Source organism: Bos mutus, chromosome 4 (genome assembly GCF_027580195.1).
Source record: "Bos mutus isolate GX-2022 chromosome 4, NWIPB_WYAK_1.1, whole genome shotgun sequence".
Taxonomy (NCBI): Eukaryota; Metazoa; Chordata; class Mammalia; order Artiodactyla; family Bovidae; genus Bos; species Bos mutus.
Genome location: NC_091620.1, coordinates 86,135,003 through 86,148,455, shown reverse-complemented (window position 1 = coordinate 86,148,455; position 13,453 = coordinate 86,135,003). Strand labels below are relative to the sequence as shown.

General features: G+C 37.6%; 1 protein-coding gene across 1 annotated transcript in view; it reads left to right on the top strand.

Moving 5' to 3' along the window:
- The window catches only part of SLC25A40 (solute carrier family 25 member 40), a 78,543-nt gene that overhangs the window by 44,013 nt on the left and 21,077 nt on the right, over positions 1 to 13,453 (top strand). Inside the window, exons 2-5 of the mRNA XM_070368857.1 lie at positions 4,295 to 4,363; positions 5,683 to 5,804; positions 7,720 to 7,779; positions 9,546 to 9,652. Coding sequence (XP_070224958.1) covers positions 5,708 to 5,804; positions 7,720 to 7,779; positions 9,546 to 9,652 — 264 coding nt within the window. The 5' untranslated portion in view covers positions 4,295 to 4,363; positions 5,683 to 5,707. The remainder of the gene's footprint in view (positions 1 to 4,294; positions 4,364 to 5,682; positions 5,805 to 7,719; positions 7,780 to 9,545; positions 9,653 to 13,453) is intronic.

Genomic DNA, 13,453 nt, shown 5'->3' with positions numbered 1-13,453 from the left:
TCATTGGAAGGACTGATGCTGAAAGTGAAGCTCCAATACTTTGGCCACCTGATGGGAAGAACTGACTCATTGGAAAAGACCCTGATGCTGAGAAAGATTGAAGGTGGGAAGATAAGGGGACAACAAAGGATGAGATGATTGGATGGCATCAGACTGGATGGACATGAGTTTGAGTAGGCTCTGGGAGTTGGTGATGGACAGGGAAGCCTGGAGTGCTGCAGTCCATGGGGTTGCAAAGAGTCGGACACGAGTGAGCGACTAAACTGAACTGAAATGAAAGAACAGACTGTATTCACGGTTAAAATCCTCACCAGTTTTATCTATAGATTCAATTCAATTTGAGTCAAAATCCCAAAGAGGTTTTTCAAGGAACATGGTAAGATGGTTTTTAAACTTCTGTGAAGGGACCATAGGGCCAGGAGTAACCATGACACTTGTGAAGAAGAGGTACAGAGAGGGTAGACTTACCCTACCAAACATAATACAGTGTGCTACAGTTTAAGGATGGATAAGTTGGCAAATAGAATAGAGAGACCGGAAGCAATTCCATACTGAAATGAAACTTAGTTTTGACCAAGTAGTATGTCAGTTTAAAGGAGAAAGGAAGGATTTAATTTTTTTTTTAATATTTTTTTTTTTGACATGGACCACTTTTAAAGTCTTTTTGGAGTCTGTTACAATATTGCTTTTATCTTTCCATGTTTTGGCCCTGAGGCCTAGGGGATCCTTGCTTCCTGACCAGGGATTGAACCTGTACCCCCTGCATTGGAAGACAAAGTCTTAACCACTGGACGACCGGGGAAGTCCCAGAGGGATTTAATGTTTGGAGCTGGGTAAAGTGGTTATCTGTTTTAACATGGAAAAAAGTGAAATTGGATCACTGCTTCACATGCTATTAAAATACTTCTGCATGGATTGAAGGTGAAAGTTTAGTCAGTCATGGATTAAGGACTTAAAATTTGGTGATAGCAGAAGTTTAAAACTTTTAGGGGAGAAATATAGATGAATATGTTTGGGACATTTGAGTAGGGAAAGATTGTTTAAAGAAAGCACAAAAAAGTTATCTATAAAGGAAAAGATCAATAAATTTGGCTACATTAAGAACTTTGACCTTTTCCTTATACCATATACAAAATCAACCCAGAATGGATTAAGATTTAAGTGTGAGGCCCCAAATATCAAAACTCCTGGAAGAAAACAGGATAGCAGCTTCGTAGCATTTATCTTGGCAGTGATTTCTTGGCTGTGACACGAGAAACAACAATAAAAATGAAAGTATATTAAACTGAAAAGTTTCAGTACACGAAAGGCAGTAAACTGGTAAAAGGACAGTCTGTAGAATGGGAGAAAAATATTTACAAACAATATATCTATTAAGGGTCTAGTATCCAATGGCACCCCACTCTAGTACTCTTGCCTGGAAAATCCCATGGATGGAAGAGTCCATGGGGTCGATAAGAGTCGGACAAGACTCAGCGACTTCGCTTTCACTTTTCACTTTCCTGCATTGGAGAAGGCAATGGCAACCCACTCCAGTGTTCTTGCCTGGAGAATCTCATGGACGGGGGAGCCTCGTGGGCTGCCGTCTATGGGGTTGCACAGAGTCGGACATGATTGAAGCGACTTAGCAGCAGCAGCAGCAGTATCCAAAATATTTGTGAAGCACCTACAGCTTAAAAAACAAATAATTTGATTTAAAAATGGATAGAAGACCTTAAAAGACATTTTTCAACGATGAGGTACAAATGACCAATAGTATGTGAAAAGACACTGAGCGTGACTAATCATCAAGCAGATGAAATCAAAATCCCAAGGTTGTCACTTGATACTTCTTGTTCAGTCGCTCAGTCATGTCTAACTTTGCAAGCCCATGGACTGCAGCATGCCAGGCTTCCCTGTCCTTCACTATCTCCAGGAGTTTATTTAAACTCATGTCCACTGGGTCCATCCACTGAGTCAATCCATCGTCCATTCAACTATCTCATCCTCTGTCTCCCTCTTTTCTTGCCCTCAGTCTTTCCTAGCATCAGGGTCTTTTCCAATGAGTCGGCTCTTCTCATCAGATGGCCAAAGTATTGGAGCTTCAGCATCATTCCTTCCAGTGAATATTCAGGGTTGATTTTCTTTAGGATTGACTGGTTTGACCTTGCTGTCCAAGGGACTCTCAAGAGTCTTCTCCAGTACCACAGTTCAAAAGCATCCATTCTTCAGTGCTCTGCCTTCTTTATGGTCCAGTTTTTACAACCATATGTAACTATTGGAAAGACCATAGCTTTGACTATACGGACCTTTGTCTGCAAAGTGATGTCTTTGCTTTTTAACACAGGTTTGTTATAGCTTTTCTGCCAAGAAGCAGTTGTGTTCTAATTTCACAGCTGCAGTCACCACCTGCAGTGATTTTAGAGCCCAAGAAGAGGAAATCTGTCACTGCTTCCACCTTTTCCCCTTCTATTTACCATGAAGTGATTGAACCAGATGCCATGATCTTAGTTTTTTTTTTTCAATATTTAATTGTAAGCTGGCTTTTTCACTTTCCTCTTTCACCCTCATGAAGAGGTTCTTAAGTTCTTCTTTGGTTTCTCTCATTAGAGTGGTATCATCCGCATGTCTGAGGTTGTTGATATTTCTGGTAATCTTGATTCCAGCTTGTAACTCACCCAGCCTGGCATTTCTCATGATGTGCTCTGTGTATAAGTTAAATAAACAGGATGACAATAAACAACAGCCTTGTTGTACTCCTTTCTCAATCCTGAACCAGTCAGTTGTTCCATACAGAGTTCTAACTGTTGCATCTTGACCCACATGCAGGTTTCTCAGGAGACAGATACGATGGTCTTGTATTCCCATCTCTTTAAGAGCTTTCCACAGTTTGTTATGATCCACACAGTCAAAGACTTTAGCAGAGTCAGTGAAACAGAGGTAGATGTTTTTTTGGAATTCCCTTTCTTTTCTCTGTGATCCAGAAAATGTTGGCAATTTGGTCTCTGGTTCCTCTACCTTTTCTAAATCAGCTTTTATGCCTGGAAGTTTTCAGTTCACGTGATGCTAGTCTAGCTTTGAGGATTTTGAGCATAACCTTAATAGCATGGGAGATGCGTGTAATTGTCCAGTGGTTTGAACATTCTTTAGTGCTACCCTTCTTGGGAATTGGGATGAGGATCAACCTTTTCCAGTCGTATGGCCACTGCTGTGTTTTCCAACTTTGCTGACATAATGAGTGCAGCACTTTGATAGCATCATCTAGGATTTTAAATAGCTTTGCTGGAATTCCATCACCTCCACTAGCCTTATTGATAGCATTACTTCCTGAGGCCCACTTGACTTCACACTCTACAATGTCTGGCTCTGGGTGAGTGATCACACCATCGTGGTTATCTGGGTTATTGAGACCTTTTTTGTACAGTTCTTCTGTACCTCTCTTCTTGATCTCTTCTGCTTCTATTAGGTCTTTACCATTTCTGCCTTTTATTGTGCCCATCTTTGGATGAAATGTTCCTTTATATTTCTGATTTTCTTGAAGAGATCTCTAGTCTTTCCCTTTCTGTTGTTTTCCTCTATTTCTTGGCATTGTTTGTTGAAGAAGAGGAAATTTGACAAATAGAACTATAGATAGAAGTCCATAATATTGTACAGTAGGCAGCGAACAAAATCATTCCAAAAGACCTCTTATGTACATACAATAACATTATCTCACCAAACAAAATCAAGAATATTTTTAAAATATCTGATATCCAATCCATATTCAGATTTCTTTAGTTACTTTCAAACTGGCTTTTTAAAGTTCTCTTCTTTAAACCAGGATGCATTTGAGTGGATTCCTTTATTCTAGAACAGTGCACCTCCCTGCCACCTTTTTCCCACCGTACTTTCACTCAAAGAAGCTAAGACCTTAGTCCTGTAGACCAGAGGGTTACCTTCTGTATTGTGGCAACCTTTACCATGTTACCTTAGTCTGAATTTCCTCCAAGCGTCACAAAATCTGGTTGTTCAACTCCTATTGATACTAAGATGGATCAGTATGTGCAGGTTTAGAATTGTCTGTTTTTAAAGTAGAGTATATTTGCTGGGATAATATGAAGATTTTTGTGTGATAATGCTTTCATAACTCTAAGGTAATATTTCTGGAGTGCTCTTCATATTCTGCAAAGTACTTAATAAAATATTTCATAAATAATAGTTAATAAATATTAGTTGATTTATGTTTTAAAGTTTTTTTATATACTCCTTTCCTTTAGGTTTGCTATCCGTTTCCTGTGTGAAAAGATAAGACAGTTTCTTTCTTTTTTCACTACAGATTTTCAGATACTGATGTTACAAACAATAAAATATTGGAACATAGAGTTGAGGAAAAGACTTAAATCAGGTAGGTAAATAATAAAAGCCTAAAGAAACAGTAGAAGCATTCATTTTTATAAAGGTTGTAATTGGGATAATTGACAAAATTGGAAAATGAACTTTAGAATACTGTCAGCATTAAGTTTCCTGAATTTGGTAATTGGACCTCAATTATATGAAAATATTCTGAGGTGTTTAGGATGAACGGGGTATGATGTATGCAGTCTACTTTCAAATGGGTCAGAAAAAATAAATGATATGTAGTATGGGAGAGTGTTGGTGAATTTATGAGCTAACAGTAACTCATATATTACCATAGAAATATAAATTGGTCCAGTCTTTCTGGAAAGCAGTGGTAATTTTTCTCAGGTTTTTAGTTTAGCCCAGCAGTCTTACTTTTTCTCCTATAGTAATTGTAAAGACACTACAGTAAGATGTATGTATAAATATATTTATATGAGAGTTTATGAAATTAAAGAATTAATAAATTGGCAATAACCTGAATATCTAAGAGGCTGACTACATAAATATAATTGAAAACCATGTAAGCATTAAAAATGATAATGTCAATCTGTATTTATTAACATATCTATATTTTTAAGCATCAAAGTTGGCTACTAAAAGCTATGAATGGTGTTAATCTATTTTGTCTTTCAAACAAGATGCATGTATAGATACTTGAATGTTCATACATATTCAGTTAGATGTAATCTGCCTCCATATTTGCGTTTTTGTGTACATAGACCTTTGGAAAGATGATACTATATGTTGCCAGTGGTTATTCTTTTAATAAGTTTATAAGTGATTTTTATACTCTTTTGTGTTGAGTTTTTCAAAAGAGTATATATTGCTTTTCTCACTATCTTATTTCTAAAATAATGCTTTTTATGAAGCTTATGCTTTTGATTTATTTTGTACTTTTGCAGCAGTGTTTGCAGTGCAATAAAAATAGTGCTGTATTTGCTGACAACTCGACTAGATTCAAGTATCTGAGTGGTTCTTATGAGGCCGAATTCTGATTTTGAGTCTTATTGGTCAGCTGCTTTCATTCTGTTCCATGGCCGGAGTGTTTTCTTAATGCTCTATTGATTTGTCTTGCAAATGTGATGCTGCTCACATAGCTTAGCTGAAGTTACCACTTTTGGAACATCCGAGAACACGTTCTATTAATGACAGTTGTGTAGTGTTTTTGCGTATGGAACTTATGTGTATACTTCTGCTGGTCAACAACATATGCTTTGATAGGAATACTGGTTTTAGTTTTTATAGTTTATTTAACTTTTAGCAGTTAGTTTTGCGGGCATCTTCTGTTAAACTTTCATTTTACATCTTGCTTTTCTTTAACAGATTTTGCTACTGTTAGTTAAAAGATATGGATCCTGAATCAGAGGGACCAGCAGTTATCACAGTGACGCCGCTTCAGCAAATGTTCGCCTCTTGCACTGGAGCTATACTGACATCACTGATGGGTAAAATAATGTTAGGATGTAGATTATGTATCTGAATGAATTATTGATCCCACTTGAATTTTACTCTGAAATACTGATAATATTATCATTCATGCTTCATCATGATAACAGGAAAGAGCCCTGGACAGAGAATCGAGAGACTAGAATTTTAGTCTTTGCTTTGCTGTTCTCAGGATGAATGTACTTTGGGATTGTCTTTATTCTTTTTGAACTTAATTTTTCCTCTCTAAATTTAGGGGCTCAGATCTGAAGTTCTTGGAGGTCTCTGTCAAAACTTTTATGACGATTATCCTTTTTAAAATAGTAAAAATATGGGGTTAAATATTAGCATAATGAAAAACATAGACGTTGGGTACCTTACAGTAGCAACAAATTCAGATTATCATTTACTTTGCTTTTAGTGAATTGCTTAAATTTCTCTGGACTACATTTCTCTGTCTTTAAATGAATTTCTTATAGACACAGCCAAATGACAAAGTAGGTGACAGTTTAACATTTGAATGAGTTGGCTGGTTCATTTAAGTAAGATAGCAGGTATTGTCTCTCAGTTGCGTCTGACTCTTTGCGATCCTGTGGAATGTAGTCCACCAGGCTTCTCTGTCCATGGAATTCTCCAGGCAGGAATATTGGAGGGGGTTGCCATTTCCTTTTCCATGGGATCTTCCTGAGCCCGGGGTTGAACCCAGGTCTCCTACCTTGCAGGCAGATTCGTTACTGCCTGAGCCACCAGGAAGCCCAAGATGGTTAGAACAAATGTAAACTAATTGTTTTAGCAGTCCATTCTGAAGGAGATCAGCCCTGGGATTTCTTTGGAAGGAATGATGCTAAAGCTGAAACTCCAGTACTTTGACCACGTCATGCGAAGAGTTGACTCATTGGAAAAGACTCTGATGCTGGGAGGGAAATGGGGGCAGGAGGAGAAGGGGACGACCGAGGATGAGATGGCTGGATGGCATCACTGACTCGATGGACGTGAGTCTGAGTGAACTCCGAAAGTTGGCGATGGACAGGGAGGCCTGGCGTGCTGCGATTCATGGGGTCGCAAAGAGTCGGACACGACTGAGCGACTGATCTGATCTAATCTGATTTTACTTCAGATCATAATGCCCATTTTCCTTTGCTGCACTGTTCCCATATAGAGTAACACAATATGGTAGCAAGAATGAGTTATGGATAGCTTACTCAAATTTTCGATACCTGTGGTTTTTATTTGATACAGATGAATTTAACAGAGGGAGATTTTAATATAGGGAGACATATTATTTGATTATTGATTACTTGTAATACATAGTTATCTTCAGATATTTAAGTGGTCTTTTGGAACATTCACTTTTATCTTAGATAACATATTTTCTTAGAAATACCAGTATTTTAGCTTTAATGTTAATGGAATTATAGCCATAGAAATAGTATAAATGAGAGTTTGCTGCTGCTGCTAAGTCGCTTCAGTCGTGTTCAACTCTGCGACCCCGTAGACGGCAGCCCACTAGGCTCCTCCGTCCCTGGGATTCTCCAGGCAAGAACACCGGAGTGGGTTGCCATTTCCTTCTCCAATGCATGAAAGTGAAAAGTGAAAGTGAAGTCGCTCAGTCGTGTCCGACTCTTAGTGACCCCATGGACTGTAGCCTACCAGGCTTCTCCATCCATGGGATTTTCCAGGGAGGAGTACTGGAGTGGGGTGCCATTGCCTTCTCCAAAATGAGAGTTTAGTACCTGTGAAAGAAGTAACTACATTTTCTCATTGTTCCTCTTTAAACAAAATTCAAATGCAAAAAATTAGAATGTTAACACTTAAAATCACTTTATGATAAATAGTTTTAACCATTATATAGGTATCATGTGTATTTTCTTTGGACAAACATCTATACAAATTACAGATATCACTTGTTAATTGAAATTTTATGTATCTTCATAGTGACACCCTTTGATGTTGTTAAAATTCGACTCCAAGCCCAAAACAACCCATTCCCCAAAGGTATGTGTTCAGCTTATCCTGAAAATGTTATGTTAGGTTTTTAAATGTCACTGCATTCATTTTTTTAAGAAAATAATATTCTCTTTTTGCCAGTTTTTGAAAACTGATGCCTTTGTCCTCATGCGGAAACATTTTCCTCATTTCTTAGTTATACCTGATGAAGTCTAGGCAGAAAACAAGTACAGTTGACCCTTGAAGAATGAGGAGGTTAAGGTTGCCCACCGTTGGTGTAGCTGAAAATCTGCCTATAATTTACAGTTGGCCCTCAGTGTCCATAATTCCTCTGTTTTTGCAGTTCCTTATCCTTGGGTTCAGCCAACTGCAGATCGTGTAACACTGTGGCATTTACTATTGAAAACAATCTGTATAAGTAGACCCTCACAGTGCAGACTCATGTTGTTCAAGGGTCAACAGGCTGTGTGTATACGTGCATATGTATAACACATATAACACTTTCATGAACCTACTAACAAATGGAGAGGACAGTTTTGTATTTCAGTATATGCCTCACAAGTAAGAACAGAATTTTACTTATAAGGGACCTTGAATCTAGCTTCCTACTTTAGTCCAAGAGCTGTGCCCATCCTACAGTATTCCTCCAATAGGCATCTAATTGTCGCTTGAATAGTAATAGGAAATTCAGTATTTTATCAAGCAGCTTGGTTAATTGCTGGACATTAGAGCTTATGTAGACTTTGAGAAGAGTAGTTATATGTTTTTATTAGATAGGCAAAATAACAATTCCTTGATCCATATTTTGCGGTTTTTATAAAAATGTCATTTCGAACGTGTTTAAATAGCAGAAAACAGCCTGTAAAAAAGCTCATACGTAAATGCCACTCTGTTGAATGTGTATCAGGGAGACAGAATGAACAACAGGTATTCAGGTGGATGAAAGAATAGGTGGATTGTAGGAAAGGATGAAAAACAGAGTAGTTTCCTATATATTAAAGATAGACCAGTGTGCTATGAAACTGATAGAATTATATACGGTCAAATGGAGAAGACAGTTATGGGAGCAAGAATGAATCCAATAATGGGAAGGAATCATTATTAGAAAAAGTTGTAGTCAATTGGGAAGGAGCTGGCCAGTGTCTAGATTAAGAAGTAAAAATACAGAGAAAGGGACAAAGCATAGCTTTATTTGCATGGGTTGAGATTATGAAAAACATTTTTTCATAATCGACTTTTTCAGTTGAGATGTAATTGATACAGAACATAGTGTTAGTTTTAGGAATACAGTATAATGATTTCATGTATGTATATATTGAAAAATGATTACCACAATAAGTTTAGCCAGGATCCATCACCTCATATAGTTAATATAATTTTTTCCTTGTAATGAGCTCTTTTAAGATTCAGATATGCATTGTTTCATAATATATTTTGGTCAGAATTTCCCTTACACACCACAGACTTTTCTTCTGATCAGATAGAGAAGATGCACACCCATACTGTCTTTTCAAAAGAGGTTTTCCTCTTATCTTTTCTCTCCATTCCCTCAGATAACTGAAGAGAATTTTTTTCTGTGTACATTTTTTGACTATAGTCCTGCAAACAGAATCCAGTAATTTATTCAATTGCTTTTCACCACTGTGAGTTTAGAGCCCAGTGCTGTCATTAGACAAATCAGATTGTTTCATCCTAAAAGGTGAAGACAAAATTGTGTCTTGTTCATCCTGCTCCTTGTATTTTTATTTTGATCATCTGTAAAAATAATACACTTGTGTGAAATAAGTGTTGACCATTGTAATCTTCTTTGTTAGGAAAATGTTTTCTATATAGTAATGGACTTATGGATCATCTGTGTGTCTGTGAAGAGGAAGGCAACAAAGCATGGTATAAGAAGCCAGGACATTTCCAGGGAACATTGGTAAAGAGATTACATTATTTATAATCACAGCATGTTTTTTATTCTTATGTTTATTCTTCTATATGAAAGACTCAACAGTTGCAAGACAGTAAAGAGTCCATCATGTAGTTAGCACACAGTTAAAAGGTAGACATTGAAGCAGAAGAGGAGAAAGACTTTTTTTACTTTTAATTCTTTGTTAACTTTATGTTCATCTGTTTATGCTTTCTTATGTATGGGGGAAAAGGAGTAGGTTTTTAAAATTTTGAAATGCTTGTAGATCATAATTTTAAGAAAAATATTCAGAGACAGACCCTGTGTACCCTTTGCCAGTTTCTCCCAGTTGGTTACATGCAACAGGATGAGTACAATATGACCATCAGGATGTTGACATTGATACAGTGAAGATACAGAACAATTCTACCACCCAGGGATCCTTCCTGTTTCCATTCTGTAGTCACACCTACTTCTTAACTCCTACCAACCACTAGCCTGTTCCCCGTTTACATAATTTTGTCATCTTAAGAATGTTCTATAAATGGAATTGTAACAGGACATTTTGGGATTGGTACTTCTGACTTATTTTAATTGTCTGAAGATTCATTCAAGTTGTTTAATGTATCAATAGTTTGCTCCTTTTTATTACTCACTAGTATTACATGGTATGGATATGCCATAGTTTGTTTCAAGTGGTTTCCAATTTTTGGCTCTGAATAAAACTGCTGGATATGTTCATTCACAGGTTTTAGTGTCAACATATAAGAAAAAACTACTCACTGTTTTTCTCTCTGAACACTCAGAATTCTTCTGAACAGATTAGTGGTATTTTCCCCCCTACCAAGCAGTCCTCTAGTTCAGACCGGTAGTGTTCTGCAGTTTAACTCCATTCTGACACCATCTACCTGGAGTTAGTTGTTAGCTCCCATGGGGATGTTCCCATTTCAGATGCCACCCTCAAGGCCAGGTTGTCACCCATGCTTCTGACTGACTGGCTGCAAGTCAAAAGACGGAAGTTCCCACGATCCTTTCCTTGGGTTCAGTAATTTGCTAGAATAGCTTGCAGAACTCAGGAAGGAATTTTACTTAAGAGATTACTCGTTTATTATGAAGGGACACAACTCAGGAACAGCTAGATAGGAGAGGTGCACAGGGCAGGACTTAGGGGAGGCATAGAGCTTCTATGTCCTCTCCAGGCCTGTCATTCTCCCAGCACCTCCCTATGCTCACCAGCCTGGAAGCATCCAGATGCCTTTCTTCAGAGATTTGAATGGAGGCATCACTCGTCATTGTTCACTCACTCAGTCATGTCTGACTTTGCAACACCATGTGCTGTAGAACACCAGGCTCCCCTGTCCTTCACCATCTCCCTGAGTTTGCTCAAACTCATGTCCTTTGAGTCGATGCCATCCAACCGTCTGATCCTCTATTGCCACATTCTCTTGCCCTCAATCTTTTCCAGCATCATGGTCTTTTCCAGTGAGTTGGCTCCTTGCATCAGGTGGCCAAACTATTAGAGCTTCAACATCAGTCCTTTCAATGAATATTGAGGTGACTTCCTTTAGGATTGACTGGTTTGATCTCCTTGCTGTCCAAAGGACTCTCAAGAGTCTTCTCCAACACCATAGCTCAAAAGCATCAATTCTTCGGCACTTAGACTTCTTTATGGTCGAACTCCGACATCTGTAGATGACTATGGAAAAACCATAGCTTTGACTATACTGACCTTTGTCAGCAAAGTGATGTTTCTGCTTTTTAATACGCTGTCTAGGTTGGTCATAGCTTTTCTTCCAAGGAGCAAGCATCTTTTAATTTCATGGCTGCAGTCACCATCTGCAGTGATTTTGGAGCCCAAAAAATAAAGTCTGTCACTTTTTCCACGGTTTCCCATCTATTTGCCATGAAGTGATCTTAGTTTTCTGAATGTTGAGTTTTAAGCCAACTTTTCACTCTCCTCTTTCACTTTCATCAAGAGGCTCTTTAGTTCTTTGTTTTCTGCCATAAGGGTGGTGTCATCTGTATATCTGAGGTTATTGATATTTCTCCTGGCAATTTTGATTCCAGCTTGTGCTTCATCCAGGCTGACACTTCTCATGATGTACTCTGCATATAAGTTAAATATGCAGGGTGAAAATACATAGTGTGGACGTACTTCTTTCCCGATTTAGAACCAGTCTGTTGTTCCGTGTCCAGTTCTAACTGTTGCTTCTTGACCTCCAGATTTCTCAGGAAGCAGGTCAGGTGGTCTGGTGTTCCCATCTCTTTAAGAATTTTCCACAGTTTGTTGTGATCCACACAGTCAAAGGCTTTGGCATAGTAATAAAGCAGAAGTAGATGTTTTTTTCAGAAATTCCCTTGCTTTTTCTATGATCCAAAGGATGTTGGCAGTTTAATTTCTGCTTCCTCTGCCTTTTTTAATCCAACTTGTACATCTGGAAGTTCTTGGTTCACATACTTTTGAAGCCTAGCTTGAAGAATTTTGAGCATTACCTTGCTAACATTTAAAATGAGCTCAGTTGTGTGGTAGTTGGAACATTCTTTGGCATTGTTCTTTAATGGGATTGGAATGAAAACTGACCTTTTGCAGTCCTATGGCTACTGCTGAGTTTTCTGAATTTGCTGGCATATTGAATGCAGCACTTGAACAGAATCATCTTTTAGGATTTGAAGTAGGTCAGCTGGAAATCCTTCACCTCCACTAGCTTTGTTTATAGTAATGCCTCCTAAAGCCCACTTGGCTTCACACTCCAGTGTGTCTGGCTCTAGGTGAGTGACCACACCATTATGGTTATCCAGGTCATTAAGATGTTTTTTGTATAGTTCTTCTGTGAATTCTTGCCACCTCTTCTTCATATCTTCTGCTTCTGTTAAGTTCATACTGTTTTTATACCTTTGTTCTATGTCAATTAGGAAATTATAGGAATTTTGGAGCTGTGTGCCAGGAACCATGGATTAAGACCAAAATGTATATATTTTCTTAATCATAATATCATTGTAAGTTTTCATTTCTCTGGAGTAAATATCCATGAGTTTCTGGGTCATATGGTAGTTGCCTGCTTATGGTTTAAGAAACTGCCAGCCTGTTTAGTTGACTGATAGTATCATTTTACATTCCTGTGGCCGTGTATGACTGTCCTAACTTCTCCACATCCTCACTAGTATTTGGTGGTGTTACTATTTTCATTTTAGCAGTTCTGATAAGTGTGTAATAATACCTTATTGTGGTTTTAATTTACATTTTCTGTAGTGGCTACTGATGTTGAAAATCTGTTCATATGTTTATTAGCCATCGGTTTATCCTTTGCAGTGAAATGACTTTTCATGTCATTTGCCCATCTTCTAATTGAACTGTTTATATTTTTACTGTTAAGTTTTGAGTACTCCTTGTATTATCTAGATACTGGTCCTTTGTTGAATATGTAGTTACTAAATTACTAAATTTTTTTCCCCACTCTTTACCTTCCCCCTTTATCCTCTTAAGCAAGGTCTTTCATGGTGTAAAAATTTTTAATTTTGATGAAGTCCAATTAGTTTTTACTTTATAGATCATGCTTCTGGTGTCAAATCTAAGAATTCTTTATTTACTCTTAGATCTGAAGATTTTCTCCTATTTTTGAAGTCCATGATCCATTTTGAGTCATTCTTATATAATATATAGATTTGAGGTTGAAGTTTGTTCTTTTTTGTTTATTTTACCCAATGGTTGTCCACTTGCATTTGTTGAAAAGGTATCATTCCTCCATTAAGATGCTTTTGCACTTTGTCAGAAATCACTTGGGCATATTGTGTGGATCTATTTCTAGGTTGTTTATCCTGTAACATTTA